This window comes from Populus euphratica, unplaced genomic scaffold (genome assembly GCF_000495115.2).
Source record: "Populus euphratica unplaced genomic scaffold, PopEup_1.0 scaffold385.1, whole genome shotgun sequence".
Lineage (NCBI taxonomy): Eukaryota > Viridiplantae > Streptophyta > Magnoliopsida > Malpighiales > Salicaceae > Populus > Populus euphratica.
The window spans coordinates 175,348-190,275 of record NW_011500276.1 but is presented as its reverse complement, the minus strand read 5'-3'; the positions used below and the strand labels follow the sequence as shown (position 1 = coordinate 190,275).

General features: G+C 29.5%; 2 protein-coding genes across 2 annotated transcripts in view; both read left to right on the top strand.

Moving 5' to 3' along the window:
• The window catches only part of LOC105113064 (cytochrome P450 705A5-like), a 27,575-nt gene extending 18,975 nt beyond the window's left edge, over positions 1 to 8,600 (top strand). The window contains exons 2-6 of the mRNA XM_011009065.1: positions 5,642 to 5,769; positions 6,826 to 6,929; positions 8,085 to 8,184; positions 8,240 to 8,338; positions 8,487 to 8,600. Of these exons, the coding sequence (XP_011007367.1) occupies positions 5,642 to 5,769; positions 6,826 to 6,929; positions 8,085 to 8,184; positions 8,240 to 8,338; positions 8,487 to 8,600 (545 nt within the window). The remainder of the gene's footprint in view (positions 1 to 5,641; positions 5,770 to 6,825; positions 6,930 to 8,084; positions 8,185 to 8,239; positions 8,339 to 8,486) is intronic.
• A 5,279-nt stretch (positions 8,601 to 13,879) lies between these two features.
• Positions 13,880 to 14,928, top strand: part of LOC105113063 (cytochrome P450 705A5-like) — a 1,954-nt gene continuing 905 nt past the window's right edge. The window contains exon 1 of the mRNA XM_011009064.1: positions 13,880 to 14,921. Within this exon, the coding sequence (XP_011007366.1) occupies positions 14,013 to 14,921 (909 nt within the window). The 5' untranslated portion in view covers positions 13,880 to 14,012. The remainder of the gene's footprint in view (positions 14,922 to 14,928) is intronic.

Here is a 14,928-nt window from a genome sequence, read left to right as displayed (position 1 = left end):
TGCGGCCCCTCCAGCCCTATTTGCTTTTTTTTTTCCCTACAGGACTTGGTTGACATGCATGGTGGTTTATAATGAAAAAATGAGAGTGACGATGACAGTGACTGGAATTTCCAGAAATGGTAGCTGACATTGGAGGTTAAATGGTGACTGGTGGTCCAAGATCACACGCAGCCGTTTCCTGAGTTTTTGTCGTTTTTTGCCGAGACTCGGTCGACAAACATCGCTCCGAGAAGAATTTTTTAATTATTGATTATTAAACTAAATTAAAAAAAAAAACGGCTGTCTCAGTTAATTATTCAGTCAATGAATTTATATGATTTTAGCGTCGCGTCATTTTTAGATAATGCAAGTAGCTAGTATTGTAAATAAATGAAAGCCAAATCGCTGACTTTGCCGTTAGTCATGACCACCTTTCACAGAACATTGTTGACTGTGGCTTTAAAATTAAGATGTGACCCTCTTTCTTTTTAATTTAGTTATATTGTATTTATTAGAAATTAAACTTTATAATTTATTTATAATTATTTTTTATAATATTATTATAGTTTTAAAAAATATTCTTAATATTAAATTGATATTTGATTTAAAAAAAACATTTGATTTTATAGTTTAGAAATTAAAAATTAAAAGAGAAATGAGCAAGTTACCAAGCCTTGTTAAGAAAAAGCGCTAAAATGGTACTCAAGCTTTTTTTCTTGATTTCTTCTTGGATATTTGTCGTTATTATTTGATTTTTTTCAGTTTTTTACATGATATTTTAATATAAAATTTTATTTTTTTATTTTTTTAATTTTTACTCTAAAAAACTAGGAAGAGAGAAAATTATTAAAAACTAATAAAAAAATTCACAGCTTGGTCATATTCTGACCACAAAAATAATTATTTTTTGTGTTAGTAAATTTCACTCGATAAGATGAGTTGATAAGATGAGTTAAGATGAGTTTTATTGATATATTTTTTATCTTTTATTCTTTTTGAAAAAGTTGATCGTTGCTTGAAAATGTTTTTTAATTCAAATTAATTTTTAATTTTTGCATTGATTAAATTATGATTTAAGACTCTAAATGGGTTTGATAAAATCTTGAGGGTGTATTTTTTTTTTGGGTTGAAAAAATGGTGAGAAAATGGATTTATAAGCTACTTGAGGTCTTGATTGACTTTGTGGCCACCTCTAAAGGCTTTCAAACACTGAACTAGTGGGCAAAACAGTTGGCCAATTAGGCCAAGTTTGGTGGGTGTTTTTATTAGTATTTATATAAAAAGAATAAAATAAATACAATTGTTTTTATTATATCATTCCATTAATACCATTTAACTTTAGGTTTGTTTTCAAATAAAACTATAATATTTTTAGGAAGCGTTCGTGATTCTTTTATTATCTAACAACTTAGTATTTGATTAGAATTCAATATCTTTTTAATATTTTTTATGCACGGTTTTTAATCTATGCTTTATTAAATATATACACCAAATTTTAAATCCATGATCAAAATATTACTTGTAAATTAAAATGCATTAATAACATTTGCATATTTTACTTTTTTATGTTTAAAAAAATTAGTTCAACCTATAATAAAGCACGAACTAATTGTCTAGTTTGTTCTAAATCATTTTAGAACTGGAATTCCAATTTAGAACTATACAAAAAACGAAATAATTTACTTTTGTACCAGACTTATATATATTGTTGATTATAATAAATTTTTATTTAAAAAACAATTCTTCTTAAAAAGACATGTTTTTTTAATAAAAATAAAGTTTATGATATATAAAATAAGGTTTTTGATTAGCCATATATATATATATATATTTTTAAGTTCAAATCATTATAGTTTTTATTATTTTTCTTATAAAGTCTTCTTTTATTATTGTATAATTAAATAAAAAATTAATTTTAAAATTCTTTTCGTGATAACTCAATAAACTTTACAAGATAAGTATCACAAGATTGCTAAAAAAGAAGGAGCGAATTTCTCATTTATTTAATATATAATAGTCAATGAATTTATTCCATAGTCATTTCTTATAATGCAAGCATGTAGGATATAATATTACGAGCCCTTTCAAGCAGGTAGGAGATCCAATATTAATGAAAACCCAATAATTGCAGCGATCTGGGGACGTCCATTGCTTAAATTTCAACTTTCAATAATGGAAAGGTCGCCCTAACCTAGAATGTGTGCATGAACACTAAGGGGGCAATAATCGTGATAGTACGTCCTTCTATTTATTGTAATACTTATCTACTTTGACTTCCATCTTCTCTCATGTAGAATATAATTTCTTATTTTAAAAAATAATTAATGTTTTTATTTTAAATTATATTTTATTATTTTTAAATTATTTTAATATATTAATATTAAAAATAATTTTTAAAAAGCAATAGTAAACTAACACCATCCCCACCCATCATCTCTTACAAATCAAACACAATAAAACAAATAATAAAAAAATCCAATCTCTTTAAGAACTTCTATGCATCTTGACGAAATTAACAAAAGAGTTCAGGATCTTTTTGGATTTAGAAAACCATTCAAGCAAGCACCATCTCCAAGTAAACCTGTTGCCATTATTCTCATTAATTAGCGTTTTATAATTCCTTAATATCCACCTTCAAGATCCCAAAATTAACTTCATCTAGTCAAAGATCCATCACGATTCAGTGTTGCTGGATAGGGCTGGTGGCCTTCTCTGTGTGCGCGAAGAACGTAGACATTAAAAGGGTGTTTAGATGGGAGATATGGTTGGGTTTTTTTTAAAAGCTACTATATTTTTTACTAAAAGTATATATTTTTTGTTTTTAAAAAATATAGTATATGTTTTAAAAGGTTAGTACCTTAAAAAAAAACCTCTCATACCTCACACACAAACACACTCTAAAAATGGTGCAGCACTGGTTTCTTTTAACAGTGAAAAATTAAATAAATTCTCTATCAATATATCTAAACCTAAAAATTTAAGGAATAAGGCAATCCTGAGGAATAAGTCAATTCATTAAAGTTGTTAACCACTTTCCAAAAAGACAAACCAAAAAAAAAAATTAAACTATTTTTTCTTGTATAACTAATTTTTTTTACAAAAAACTTAACTAATAATTATTGTTTTGTTGAGTTGTTCAATTTGTTCTCGATTGCCTTGTTTTCATATTTAAATAGAAAAATTCAAGATAATTTTCAGTAATTATTCTCTTATCTTATTCAATGTAACTTCTGGCAACTAGCTTTTCATTTCTTGTTTTAAGGCTTTTATACAATGTAGACTTTTTATATCTTTCATTCATCATTCATGTTTAAGTGATAAAACCCGGTCTGTAATTAACTTTTGCATGTTCTTCCTGATCATAGTTCATAAATCTTTGATCAATTTTAGTGTATAATAGGAAGCTAAGCTAATTTATATATATGTGAATCTTCTTCTCGTATTATATATATAATTTTATAAAGAATGCTGCAGCAGCAGCAATAATAATATAATTGATGTAAATGTGAAAAAAAAAGTATTAATTAGAAAGATTGTTCGTTAAATTTTATTTTAAATAAAAAAATATAAAAGATGCTAATGATCCCAACCAAACAAAAAAAAAATCCTACTAAAGGCTGTTAATTGATAGCCATTTGAGGTAAAATCAATAAAATCTTGTACTTGAAAAATTGAAAATTAAATTTAGGTAAAAGCCGTAGTTTAACTTCTTCTTATTATCAATTATTCGATCCCCTCCTCTTTGTTAAAAAAATAGTCAATTTTCATTCTTTGTTGTCTCTTTTATTTAAAAACAAAAGTTCAATTTTTAATTTTTTTTGTTATTTTTTTAAAGATTATTGTAGTTGTTTGGATGAGTTTATGCACACCTTGATTAATCTTATAAGCTCTAAAATTAACAATTATATAAGTTTTCAGTAATCTTAAAATTTATAAAATTAAAATTATTTATTTTATAAAAATAAATTTAAAACATCACAGGTTATTCAGCTATATTTTCAGTTATTATTCTCAACGGTGATGGCATGAATTTCAAAGATTCATATATGTTTTATATATGGAAAATTAAAAAATACAAGTGGAGAGGCATGTCACTACAAAGACATGACACTTCATATCAGTCTCTTCAATTAAAATTATATGTTGATAGGAGTGTTTAGAAATGTGATTTTTTTTTGTTTAAAAATGTGATTAAAACTATATTTTTTTAAAGTCTGAAATTTTTTTGTTATCTTTTATATTTAAATAATTTTGATAAATTGATGTTAAAAATAATTTAAAAAAAAATATTATTATAATATAGCATATATTTCAGGCAATCACATTATTTATTATTCAAAGACTGCATTGTTTGAAGTGCATTGACTAGCTAGCTCATTGTGCAAATTATCCTATTTGATTGAATAGGAACTTTCCTGGTTAACTTAAGAAAATAATCATAATTAAATACTCTTCTCCAAAACCATCACTTAAAATTTCAATAGATGTGTTTTTTTTTTTTGGTATAAGGGTTTATTAGTTCTTTTTCTAAACTATGCATCAATTTAATGCATTCTTTTTTAATTAAAAATAGTTTTTTAGAAAAAATATTAATCTTAAAAGATAACAAGGAAAAGAAGAAAACCACAGTGATCATCTGTTGTCTTCTCCGAGTTTAGAATTTTTGTGTACTTTGCTTACATTTTTTATCATGGTACAGGCTTCACTATCTTCGGTTCTTTGGAAGAACTTAATTTGACACAAAATATAGTCAAATCAATAGTTTAACATCATATGCATTCACTATTCAATTCTAGATCAATTTGACAGTTGAAAAACCTTCCATGGCTGTTTGGTTCAAGCAGTCTTCCTAGGCGTGGTGTCTCTGCAAAAAAGCAATAACGACATAAAGAACAGATAGGAATAAGAGTTCGATCTTTCAATGTATTTATGTCGTTAGTTATTTTTCTTTTATGGGAGATATTTTTTCTTCATAAAATTTTTTTAAAAAAATAAGCTAATTCATCTTTTTTATTTTCCTAAGAACTCGTTATTCATCCTTCCTTGCCCACGCATGCAACGCTTGGGTAAAGGGCAGAGTTGGCTATAAATACATAAGAACATAGTTCAAAACACATATTCAACAATTGCATGTCAGCTAGATTTCTCTAAGCGGCCACCATGATCGCCATCCAATATGTCCTTGCCATCTTTGTACTATGGGTTATCACAGTCTTTCTTCAATTCATCTTCAAGAGGCCCGGCAAGAAACCTGCCGGTTATTGCCCCCCTCCAACCCCACCCACACTTCCTTTGATCGGCCACCTCCATTTATTGACCCCAGTAGCATACAAAGGATTCCATGCTCTCAACAATAAATATGGCCCTCTCCTCTATCTCCGTTTGGCCACATATCCTGCTGTTCTTGTCTCATCCGCTCCACTAGCCACGGAAATCTTCAAAGCACTAGATGTCCATTTTACCTCTAGAATAAAATCCCCTTTTGGGGATAGTTTACTATTTGGAAGCTCAACAAGCTTTTTCAATGCCCCGTATGGGGATTACTGGAAATTCATGAAGAAAATTTGTACGAAAGAGTTGTTGGGGACCAGTCAGATGAAGAAGTTAAAGAATGTAAGACGCGAAGAAGTTGTGAGGTTTTTGAGTAAAATGTTGGAGATAGGTCAAAAAAATGAGGTTGCAAATGTGAGTGCTGAGGTATTAACACTAGCAAACAATAGTACTTGCAGGATGATTATGAGTGCTAGGTGTTCAGGGGAAGATAATCAGGCTGAGAAGTGTAGAGGGTTGGTGAGTGAATCCTTTGATCTGGCTGCAAAGCTTGCTTTATTTAACGTGTTTGGTCCCTTGAAAAGGATAGGTACTTGGTACTTAAGAAAGAAAATTATATTATTTGGAATACTTGTAGAAATGAATTGAATTTTCAATGTTAACTATTTTACTCGTAATTCATAAATCATTTTTTGTTATAAAATACCTTATATTTATTTAAAATGACATAAAATATAGATATTTTAAAAAATATATATAAATATACTTATCTAATATTAATTCTTTATTAAAATTCAAAAAATATGTATTTGTTAAAAAAGATTCAATCAAATTAATATTTTCATTGGAATATTGAGAAAAAAATAGAGAAAGGTTCTAATAAAAATTCTAACATTTTACTTAAATCAAACTTAAATAAAATAAATATTATACCAATGCAAATCACTTTACCAAATAAACAATTCAATGACTAATATAATTTTGATAGTGTTAATAATTCATAAAGATACCACAATTCTTAGTTTTAATAATTCAAAAAAAAATCACCACATAAAATAAATTCTTGACAATTATTGTATAAATAAGTTTGTTGCTATATATTTCGCTACCCAACGCCACTAAGAAGAACATATATAATTTCTATAAAGAAAATGAAGCCTTAACTTGATGGAGGGTCCCATGAATTTAGAAATAGTTTACTGTTGAAATTCCCTGAAATTGGTTTTTGACAACTTAAATCTTGTGAATACCAATTATGGTTTTCTACAATGCAAAGACGAACATGTATGATCATTTGTTAATTTGAATTAGCTAATGGCAAATAATTAGTTCTGATTGCTTAGTATTAGTATAGGGTGCTATTTTGGAGGATGATTTATATTTCATGTGGTAATTACATATGTATTAGCTATCGAGCGATACATGCATCGTGTTTCTGGGAAATTGAGTCAAGTCCCTAGTTATTAATTCTTAGAATTGGATGCTGTTAAATAAATTGGAATAACGCTGATTATGATCTCTTCATCGTGAATAAGTTAGCGTTTCAGTGACCTCATGCTGGTGCCTCTATAACAGATGAACACTCATGCAATAGACCAAGACATCTGCAATCTCAAGAAAGAGGGTGAAGAGAAGGATGCTGAGCTGATCAGTGTTCTTCAATCAAATAATATGGCAGGGTCTAAGGGATTTTGGACTCACATCAGCAACATTTTTCAACTATGTTTTCTTTGTTTGCCTTTTCCACACCATATTTCTGTCTGATTTATTCTCCAACAAATTTTTTTCCCATGATAATGGAGGACAGCAGGGTTGGAAGGCATATTACATAGGAAGAACACAATTAATGATCACAAGACTTAGGAATGACATGAAGATATTAGAGAATAGATATGGTGGGGTTAGAAGAAGAGAAGGAAAGAGACATTGGAGGTTTTATTTTTAATGTGTAAAACATTGTAGCAAATTAGAGGGTTTCTCCAATTATTTGTTTTCATACATATTTAAAAAAATATATACATTTAAATTCTAAATAAAAATTCCAAACATAAGAATTGATTCGTACAGACCACTACAATAGTAGTTATGATAGCCACACCTTTTGTCTTTTATGTGCTCGTAAGTGTTGCGGCAACAAAATGGGAAAAAACGTTTAGTTGATATCTGCTCTCATAAAATCTGTTGACTTGGTTTTGAGAAACACATCGCATTCAAAATTCTATAGCATGGGTCAAAACCTAGGTTTGAATGCTATGCCCTGACAGGAGCAGTAATTATGAATCCCTAATCACTTTCACTAATGGGACGTGTGATTATTTAGGATACCATCTTTTATTGCATGACTTCCTACTGGTGAAAGATTGATGCGGGTGTATATAAAGCCATAAAATAGTAGAGATAGGCTGTTGAATTTTTACGAAATGCTTACCACTTGCTTGTAAGCCTACAAGAACATGTCAATTGAGATGGAAAGAATGGTGCGCTACTTTGAATATTCTTTGTTAAACTGAAAGCAAACACAGTGGTCGCCAAATCAGTTAGGAACTTGCTGTTTTCTTAGTTTTTAGCTTCCTGCTAGAGGCCATATATATTCCTTTGCCCAAAAGATACCGTTTATTAAATACAGTTGGTATTTATTCTCCGAAATACGTCATTTCTTTTTTCTGCTATTCTACAAATGGAAGCTGCCATCACGTGCTCTGCAACATATTGCATTTCGTGAGCATCAATGTCCGCTGCTAGCACTGTTATATTTCAGGATTGTTATATACTAACTGCATGGTACTCTAGTTTTTGCCATTCATTTTTTTAATCAATAAAAGTAGAATTTGTAGGTGCTATATAATGCCGCACGTTGCCGCAGTTCCTGAGGATGTTGGAATTGCTGGTGCTCTTCAGGCCATTGCTCATCACTTGACTGCAAATGACATTTTGGTCAGCATTCAAACCCTTTCTAGCTTTTTAGTTCTAAGCCTTGGATTATTTACAGGCGAGTGGTGATCTTGTTTCTGTTGTCCCTCCCGGTGCACTTGCAGCCGCTCAAAGGCACAATGATGCAGTGGTGGTGACAATGCTTTGCTCTGCTCCTGTCAGTGAACCTACGGAATCAGGATCTTGAGGTGGAAAAGACAAAATCAAGAAACCAAGACGCTACAGCATCATTGGGTTGGACCCCTCAAAGCAGTTTTTATTACACATAGCAACTGGTTAGATGTTTTGGATTTTGTGCTATTCAGAGTTCCACTTATCTGCTCATAATGTTCATGCTGGAACTTCTTGCAGGAGCTGAAGTTGAGAAAGATATTCGAATCCAGAAAAGCATTCCTCGTGTAAGGGAGAGCCATCTATGATCCTGATCTTCTTATAAAAAACTTCCAGTCCTTGTTTAGTTTTTGTGCTTTCCAGAATAGATTACATGTGCACTTTCATGATCTTCACATGAAAGCGACGGCTCAGATTTCAGCTACCTGATGGCTGAAAAAACCAGGGGTAAGGTTTTTCCTTACCTAAAATTTTATTTTTCAAGATATTTTTTTAAAAAAAAAACTCCTTAAAAGTCTCTTCAAATCACCTAATAACTCTATACAATCAAAAATCAACAAAATGAAAGGAATCCAAACCGCATCCAATCTTATTTTTCAGAAATGTTTAGAGAAAAAAAAAACTATCGTTATTAAACTTTTCTCAATAAAAAAAATATGTTGATGCTAATATTTTTTATAAAAAAAATGTTAAACCAGCATTGTTTTAATTAATTTTTCTTGAAAATAAATTAAATTAGTTTATTGCTCAGACGTTTTTTGAAAAGAAATTTAAAACTATAATTTAGTCTTTTTAATATAAAAAATACAATTAGATCCATGCATGATTGCTCTTAATCATATAATGGCTCATCACGTCGCTTCCTATATATATATATATATAATGTAACGAGTCATTACAATTTAAATGGTCCTTTACATTATAATTTTAAAAAGAAAAAATTATCTAAATCATTCTATAGTTCAGTCATTATATATTATATTTACCTTTTTTGTTTTTAAAAATTATAATTTACATTTTAAACTTTGTCATACACTTAACAATTTACATGCTAAATCATCATATAATTTAATATATTTTACACATTTTAGCTAGAGTAATTTTTCCTTTTTAAAAGAATCACAGAGCAAAACAAGTGAATGCAATGAACCATTACATTAACAAACATATAAAGATTTAGCTTCATTAATAAATGCACGACCTCACCAAGGGGATATCGTACGAAGAATATTTTTTTTTATAACACATCAATTAATTAAAATTAAATTGAAAAGATTTAATCAGTTTTGGTATACGAAGGTTGGTTGGAATTGATTCGAAAATAATTACCTAAAACGTTGTATATATAAACTCATCATAAATATCAAAATATAAGTTTTGAGAATATTAAATTATTGGTATTGCAGGATAAAAAGAGTAACTGATATTCGAAAAATTTATTCGTCGGTATAATATTTACTTTGTTTTTTCTCCTTAGTTGAAATTGATAAAGACGTTGCCTTCGGTATATAGATATGAGAACATTATATTTGACTATTTACGACGGCCACCGCGACGACCACAACAAGAAGTCATTAATATCTGCGGGTTGAAAAGCGCTGCCAAAAGAAGCCAAACGTAAGCGAGCAGCTTCAGAATTTTTCTTCCCTCTGTCATTAGTCACAAACAGATCCCTTGGCTGGCTTTTACATATGTCTGCTGTAGAACGCCCCTGCATGAGATGCCATGAGGGTGAGGTTTTTTCAAGAATGAATATCGGCACAGCCTTGACTAAATGATTAAAATATCATCCTTTTTTCTTAACTAGTAATTTACTAGAGTTGACCCAAGCGAACACTTTCTTTAGCCTTGCCGGCAACGATTCCACGCGGCTGACTCCTACACGTGTTGACCCAAGTAATCTTGACACGTCATCTGCTTTTTTAGCTCGAACATACACATTAATTAAAAATAAAAATTATGCACCCACTAGCCCTGCTCACTAATTACTTTTATATATATATATATATATATAGAAACGTGCGCGAGATGATTTTTTGACTTCGAAGTCTCATTGTACCAAAAGTAATGAAATATCTAATAGTTTTGTTGATTTTTTTAAGAGAGATATGGTCATTCATACATGCGGACTCGTTATCTCTACACTGCTCCACTTCTAGTCTCCCATTAACAATTCCTATGATTATTACGTTTTTCTCTACACTTTTTTTACAGTACAAACTATCATAACTTATATTTTAAATCCAAATATTCGATATTATTTTCTAGTTTGATAATAGTCAACCATCTAATAAAATAAATCAGGAATTAAATTTATCAATAAATATTTTTTTTTTTTACTGATGATAACTAACGATGAAGTCAAGAAACTAAAAATAATAATATAAATTAAAATATATAATCTTGTGTGGAATGGAGCTCTTTAAAATATTTTTATTTAATTATATAAAATATATTGATTTTTTTTTTGTAAAAAGAATAATAATTAAAATTTTATTAAAACAAAATATCTCATTTCCTTTTTTCTTTTCAATGAAGAAATGCAACTCTTTTGTTCTATGCTCTTCTTTTAATAAAAATAAAAACAACAGGAAAAATACAAAATAAATTTGATTGATTTAAAATAAGAGTAATATATATGAACTATATTTTTCAAATTAAATATCTTTTATCTTATTAACATGCTCCGTTCTTTTACTTGGTCTTTTTATAACATAATACATGTTTTTGAGATAAATTATGATAATTAATACACACACACATATATATATATATATGCGCGCAAGAAAAGAATAATCTTGATATCAACCATTTTTATTCAACCATATAAGTTCCATTGAGATGGTTTTGACCGCTCATTGTGTTAGAGAAAAAAAATATTAGGGTTGATAAAAGTTTTTTTCAGTTTAGTTTTGTGGACCTATTTAAAGAATAATAAAGTCTTGGACATACTGTTACCAATTCTGAATTCAGAGAGTTAAAGACGAAGACAAATCTCTACACTACCAGGACAACCTATTAAGATTGTTAATAACAACTTCGATGATGCCCTCAAGAAAAAAATAAAAAGTATCCTGACTATAAATTTTGGCCGACTTAAAGAATTAATTAATTATATGCACTATATACGACTAACAAAGTATGCTTGCCATCAGCATATTGAATTGAAAATTCATATTAATTAATTTTATATATTCAAATTAAGCAATTTAATAATTTTAAATCCAGAAAGTGTAAAAAAAAAAATAGAACAAACCTTCTTAATGATCACACTCATCTCTTGAAATTATATTTGATGGAATGTAACATAAACATTGCATTAGGAAAAAAAAATCACGCACTGAGTATATACAATAATCTCTTTTCTCCTAATAAGCCATAAAATACAAGAAAATTGGAAGTCATCACAATAATAATTGATGGTGGGGCTTTTGTGATTAACTATTATGTAGTGTGATTAACTCTTGTGTATTTATAAAGTTTTCAAGAGAAGTAATGTGATAATAAAAAATTTAAAATTTATATAATACATCTTGAGTTCGAGTCAAAATATGTATTTTTTATAAAAATTTAAGATAGTTGGGTTTTACTTACTTATCTGACCCTATAAAATATATTTTCTAGAAAATAAGATTTTTTCAAATGCAAAAAAAAAATCACAAACTCTACAATGATGATAGTAATTGTGAAAAACTACATGTTGGCCAAAAATATTTATAGCCAGTTCTTTACCAATCGATAATAATAGAACTATTTATATCAATTATTAATTATTTTATGTTTATTATTTTTATTTCAATGCAATCAAGATTTATCAATTAATTATAAATTATCAAAATTTACACAAAACTATTCAGATTTTAAAAACCCAACATTTTAATTTCGTAAATGCTAAATATATTTATCTATAAATAATTAAAAATATATAAATTATTTAAAAAAACATTATTATTTAATAGTTGAATAATACATCTACGGAGCACATGCTAAGAACCTAATTACTTGAAAATCACATAAAGAAGAAATTAGTTTCGACAGACCTGGGATACTTTTGTCATTGAGTTTTGAAAAAAGAAAAACTATACTCTCATATAATTAATATCAGAACCTTCTATTATATGTACGGTAAAACCCCCCTATCATATGTACGGTAAATTGGAATTTTTTTTTTTTCCCACTCCAAAAGCAATATTAATTGTTGGATTTGTTAAATATCTCTAAACAGTAATTAGATTAGTCCCGATGTATAGGTTAACAACTTTCTATTGGTTTTGAGCTTCGAATTTAATTATTTTATATTAAATAGATTTTTCTTTCTTTCTTTGCAACTTTAATGATCTCCGTACAGAACAAGAGGAACTAACTAATTCAACCTTTGAAGCTTCTGTAATATAATTAAATAGATTAATAACCATCTAGGCAGTGGTCAAGTAATAAATAATTGGGATTAAAAGTTTTGTTTTCTCTATGGTCTCAGATTCGAGTCCTTGATTACTTATATGATGACCATTGGAAACTTATTAGTCGTGGTACGCGCAAACTGACCCGAACACCCATATTAATCTAAAAAAAATTAAGTAACGACCCATTGACTAGGTCTCCCTTTACTTTTAGCACATAACTAACTTTTTTTACCTCCTTGAACACCATTTCAAGAAACAAAACAAAACAAACCAACCATAGATCTCTGTCGGAGGTTTTTTAGTCCACCTTGTATGATCATTCGATTATTGAGTAGAATATTCATATGTTCGGCAGCAAGAATGTTGCCGGCTTCATCTCTTGAATTAATTATATTATTGTTTGAGGTTTGAAATTAAAATAATTGAAAGTTTAAAGTGAATACTTGTTTGCTGGTTCAGGCAGTGTTTAATATTGTGTTTTAAAAAATTAATTTTTTTATTTTAAATTAATATATTTTAAATATTTTTATATTATTTTGATACGTGCACAATAAAAATATTTTTAAAAAAATTAAAAAAATATTAATATATTTTATAATAAAAATTACTTTAAAAAATAATAACAATTTCAAGCACAATTTTTATCTTGTTTCATTATCTTCGATTCTTTCAAAGGCCTTAGTTACAAAATCTATAGACAAATCAATAGTTTAACAACACCATTCAATTCTAGATCAATTTAACAGTTGAAAAATCTTCTTCCATGGTTCTGTTTGGTTTAAGCCGTCTTCATAGGCGCGGTGTCTCAACCGAAGCAATAACGATGTAAAGAACAAATAGGAGTAAGAGTTCGATCTTTCAGATTTTGTGGTCTTTGTTTCAAGTGGCTGTTAGAGTTACGAGAGAGAAGTCCTAAGAAACCTAAACGAGACCTTTACTTAACACCACAACTCGTTTCATTTTATTTATGTCGTTAGTTATTTTTCTTTTATGGGAGGCATTTTTCTTCATAATTAAAATTTAACGTGTGACTTGCGTCTGTTTAATTAGATTTCATCTGTGAAAATAATTTTACTTTTAAAGATAAATTGAAAATAATAAAACTATGAAAATACATCAGATCTTAATCTAATATTTAAAAACAAATTAAGCTAATTCATCCACCTTTTTTTCCCCTGAGAACTCGTTATACATCCTTCCTTGCCCACGCAGCGCTTGGGGAAAGGGCAGAGTTGGCTATAAATACATAAGAACTAAATTAGTTCAAAACACTTACTCCCCATTTGCCTTCTAGCCAGCTTTCACTAAGCGGACACTATGACTGCCATTCAATATGTTCTTGCCATCTTTATCCTCTTGTTTATCACACACTTCCTTCAATTCATCTTCAAGAGGCCCGGCAAGAAACCTGCCGGTTATTGCCCCCCTCCAAGCCCACCCACACTTCCTTTGATCGGCCACCTCCATTTATTAACCCCAGTAGCATACGAAGGATTCCATGCTCTCAACAATAAATATGGCCCTCTCCTCTATCTCCGCTTGGCCACTTATCCTGCTGTTCTTGTTTCATCCGCTCCGCTGGCCACAGAAATCTTCAGAGCACTAGATGTCCATTTCACCTCTAGAATAAAATCCCCTTTTGAGGATAATTTACTCTTTGGAAGCTCAACAAGCTTTTTCAATGCCCCGTATGGGGATTACTGGAAATTCATGAAGAAAATTTGTACGACAGAATTGTTGGGGACTAGACAGATGAAGAAGTTAAAGAATGTTAGACGCGAAGAAGTTGTGAGGTTTTTGAGTAAAATGTTGGAGATAGGTCAAAAAAAAGAGGTTGCAAATGTGAGTGCTGAGGTATTAACACTAGCAAACAATAGTACTTGCAGGATGATTATGAGTGCTAGGTGTTCAGGGGAAGATAATCAGGCTGAGAAGTGTAGAGGGCTGGTGAGTGAATCCTTTGATCTGGCTGCAAAGCTTGCTTTATTTAACGTGTTTGGTCCCTTGAAAAGGATAGGTACTTGGTACTTAAGAAAGAAAATTGCCGACGTGCCCAAAAGGTATGATGAATTGTTTGAAAACGTCTTGGTAGAGCATGAGGAGAAAGCAAAGAGAGAAGGTCCTCACATGGAGAATAAAGACTTGATGGATATTCTTCTGGAAGTGTATCATGACAAAAATGCTGAAATAAGGATAACCAGGAAGCAAATGAAGACTTTCTTTCTGGTAATTA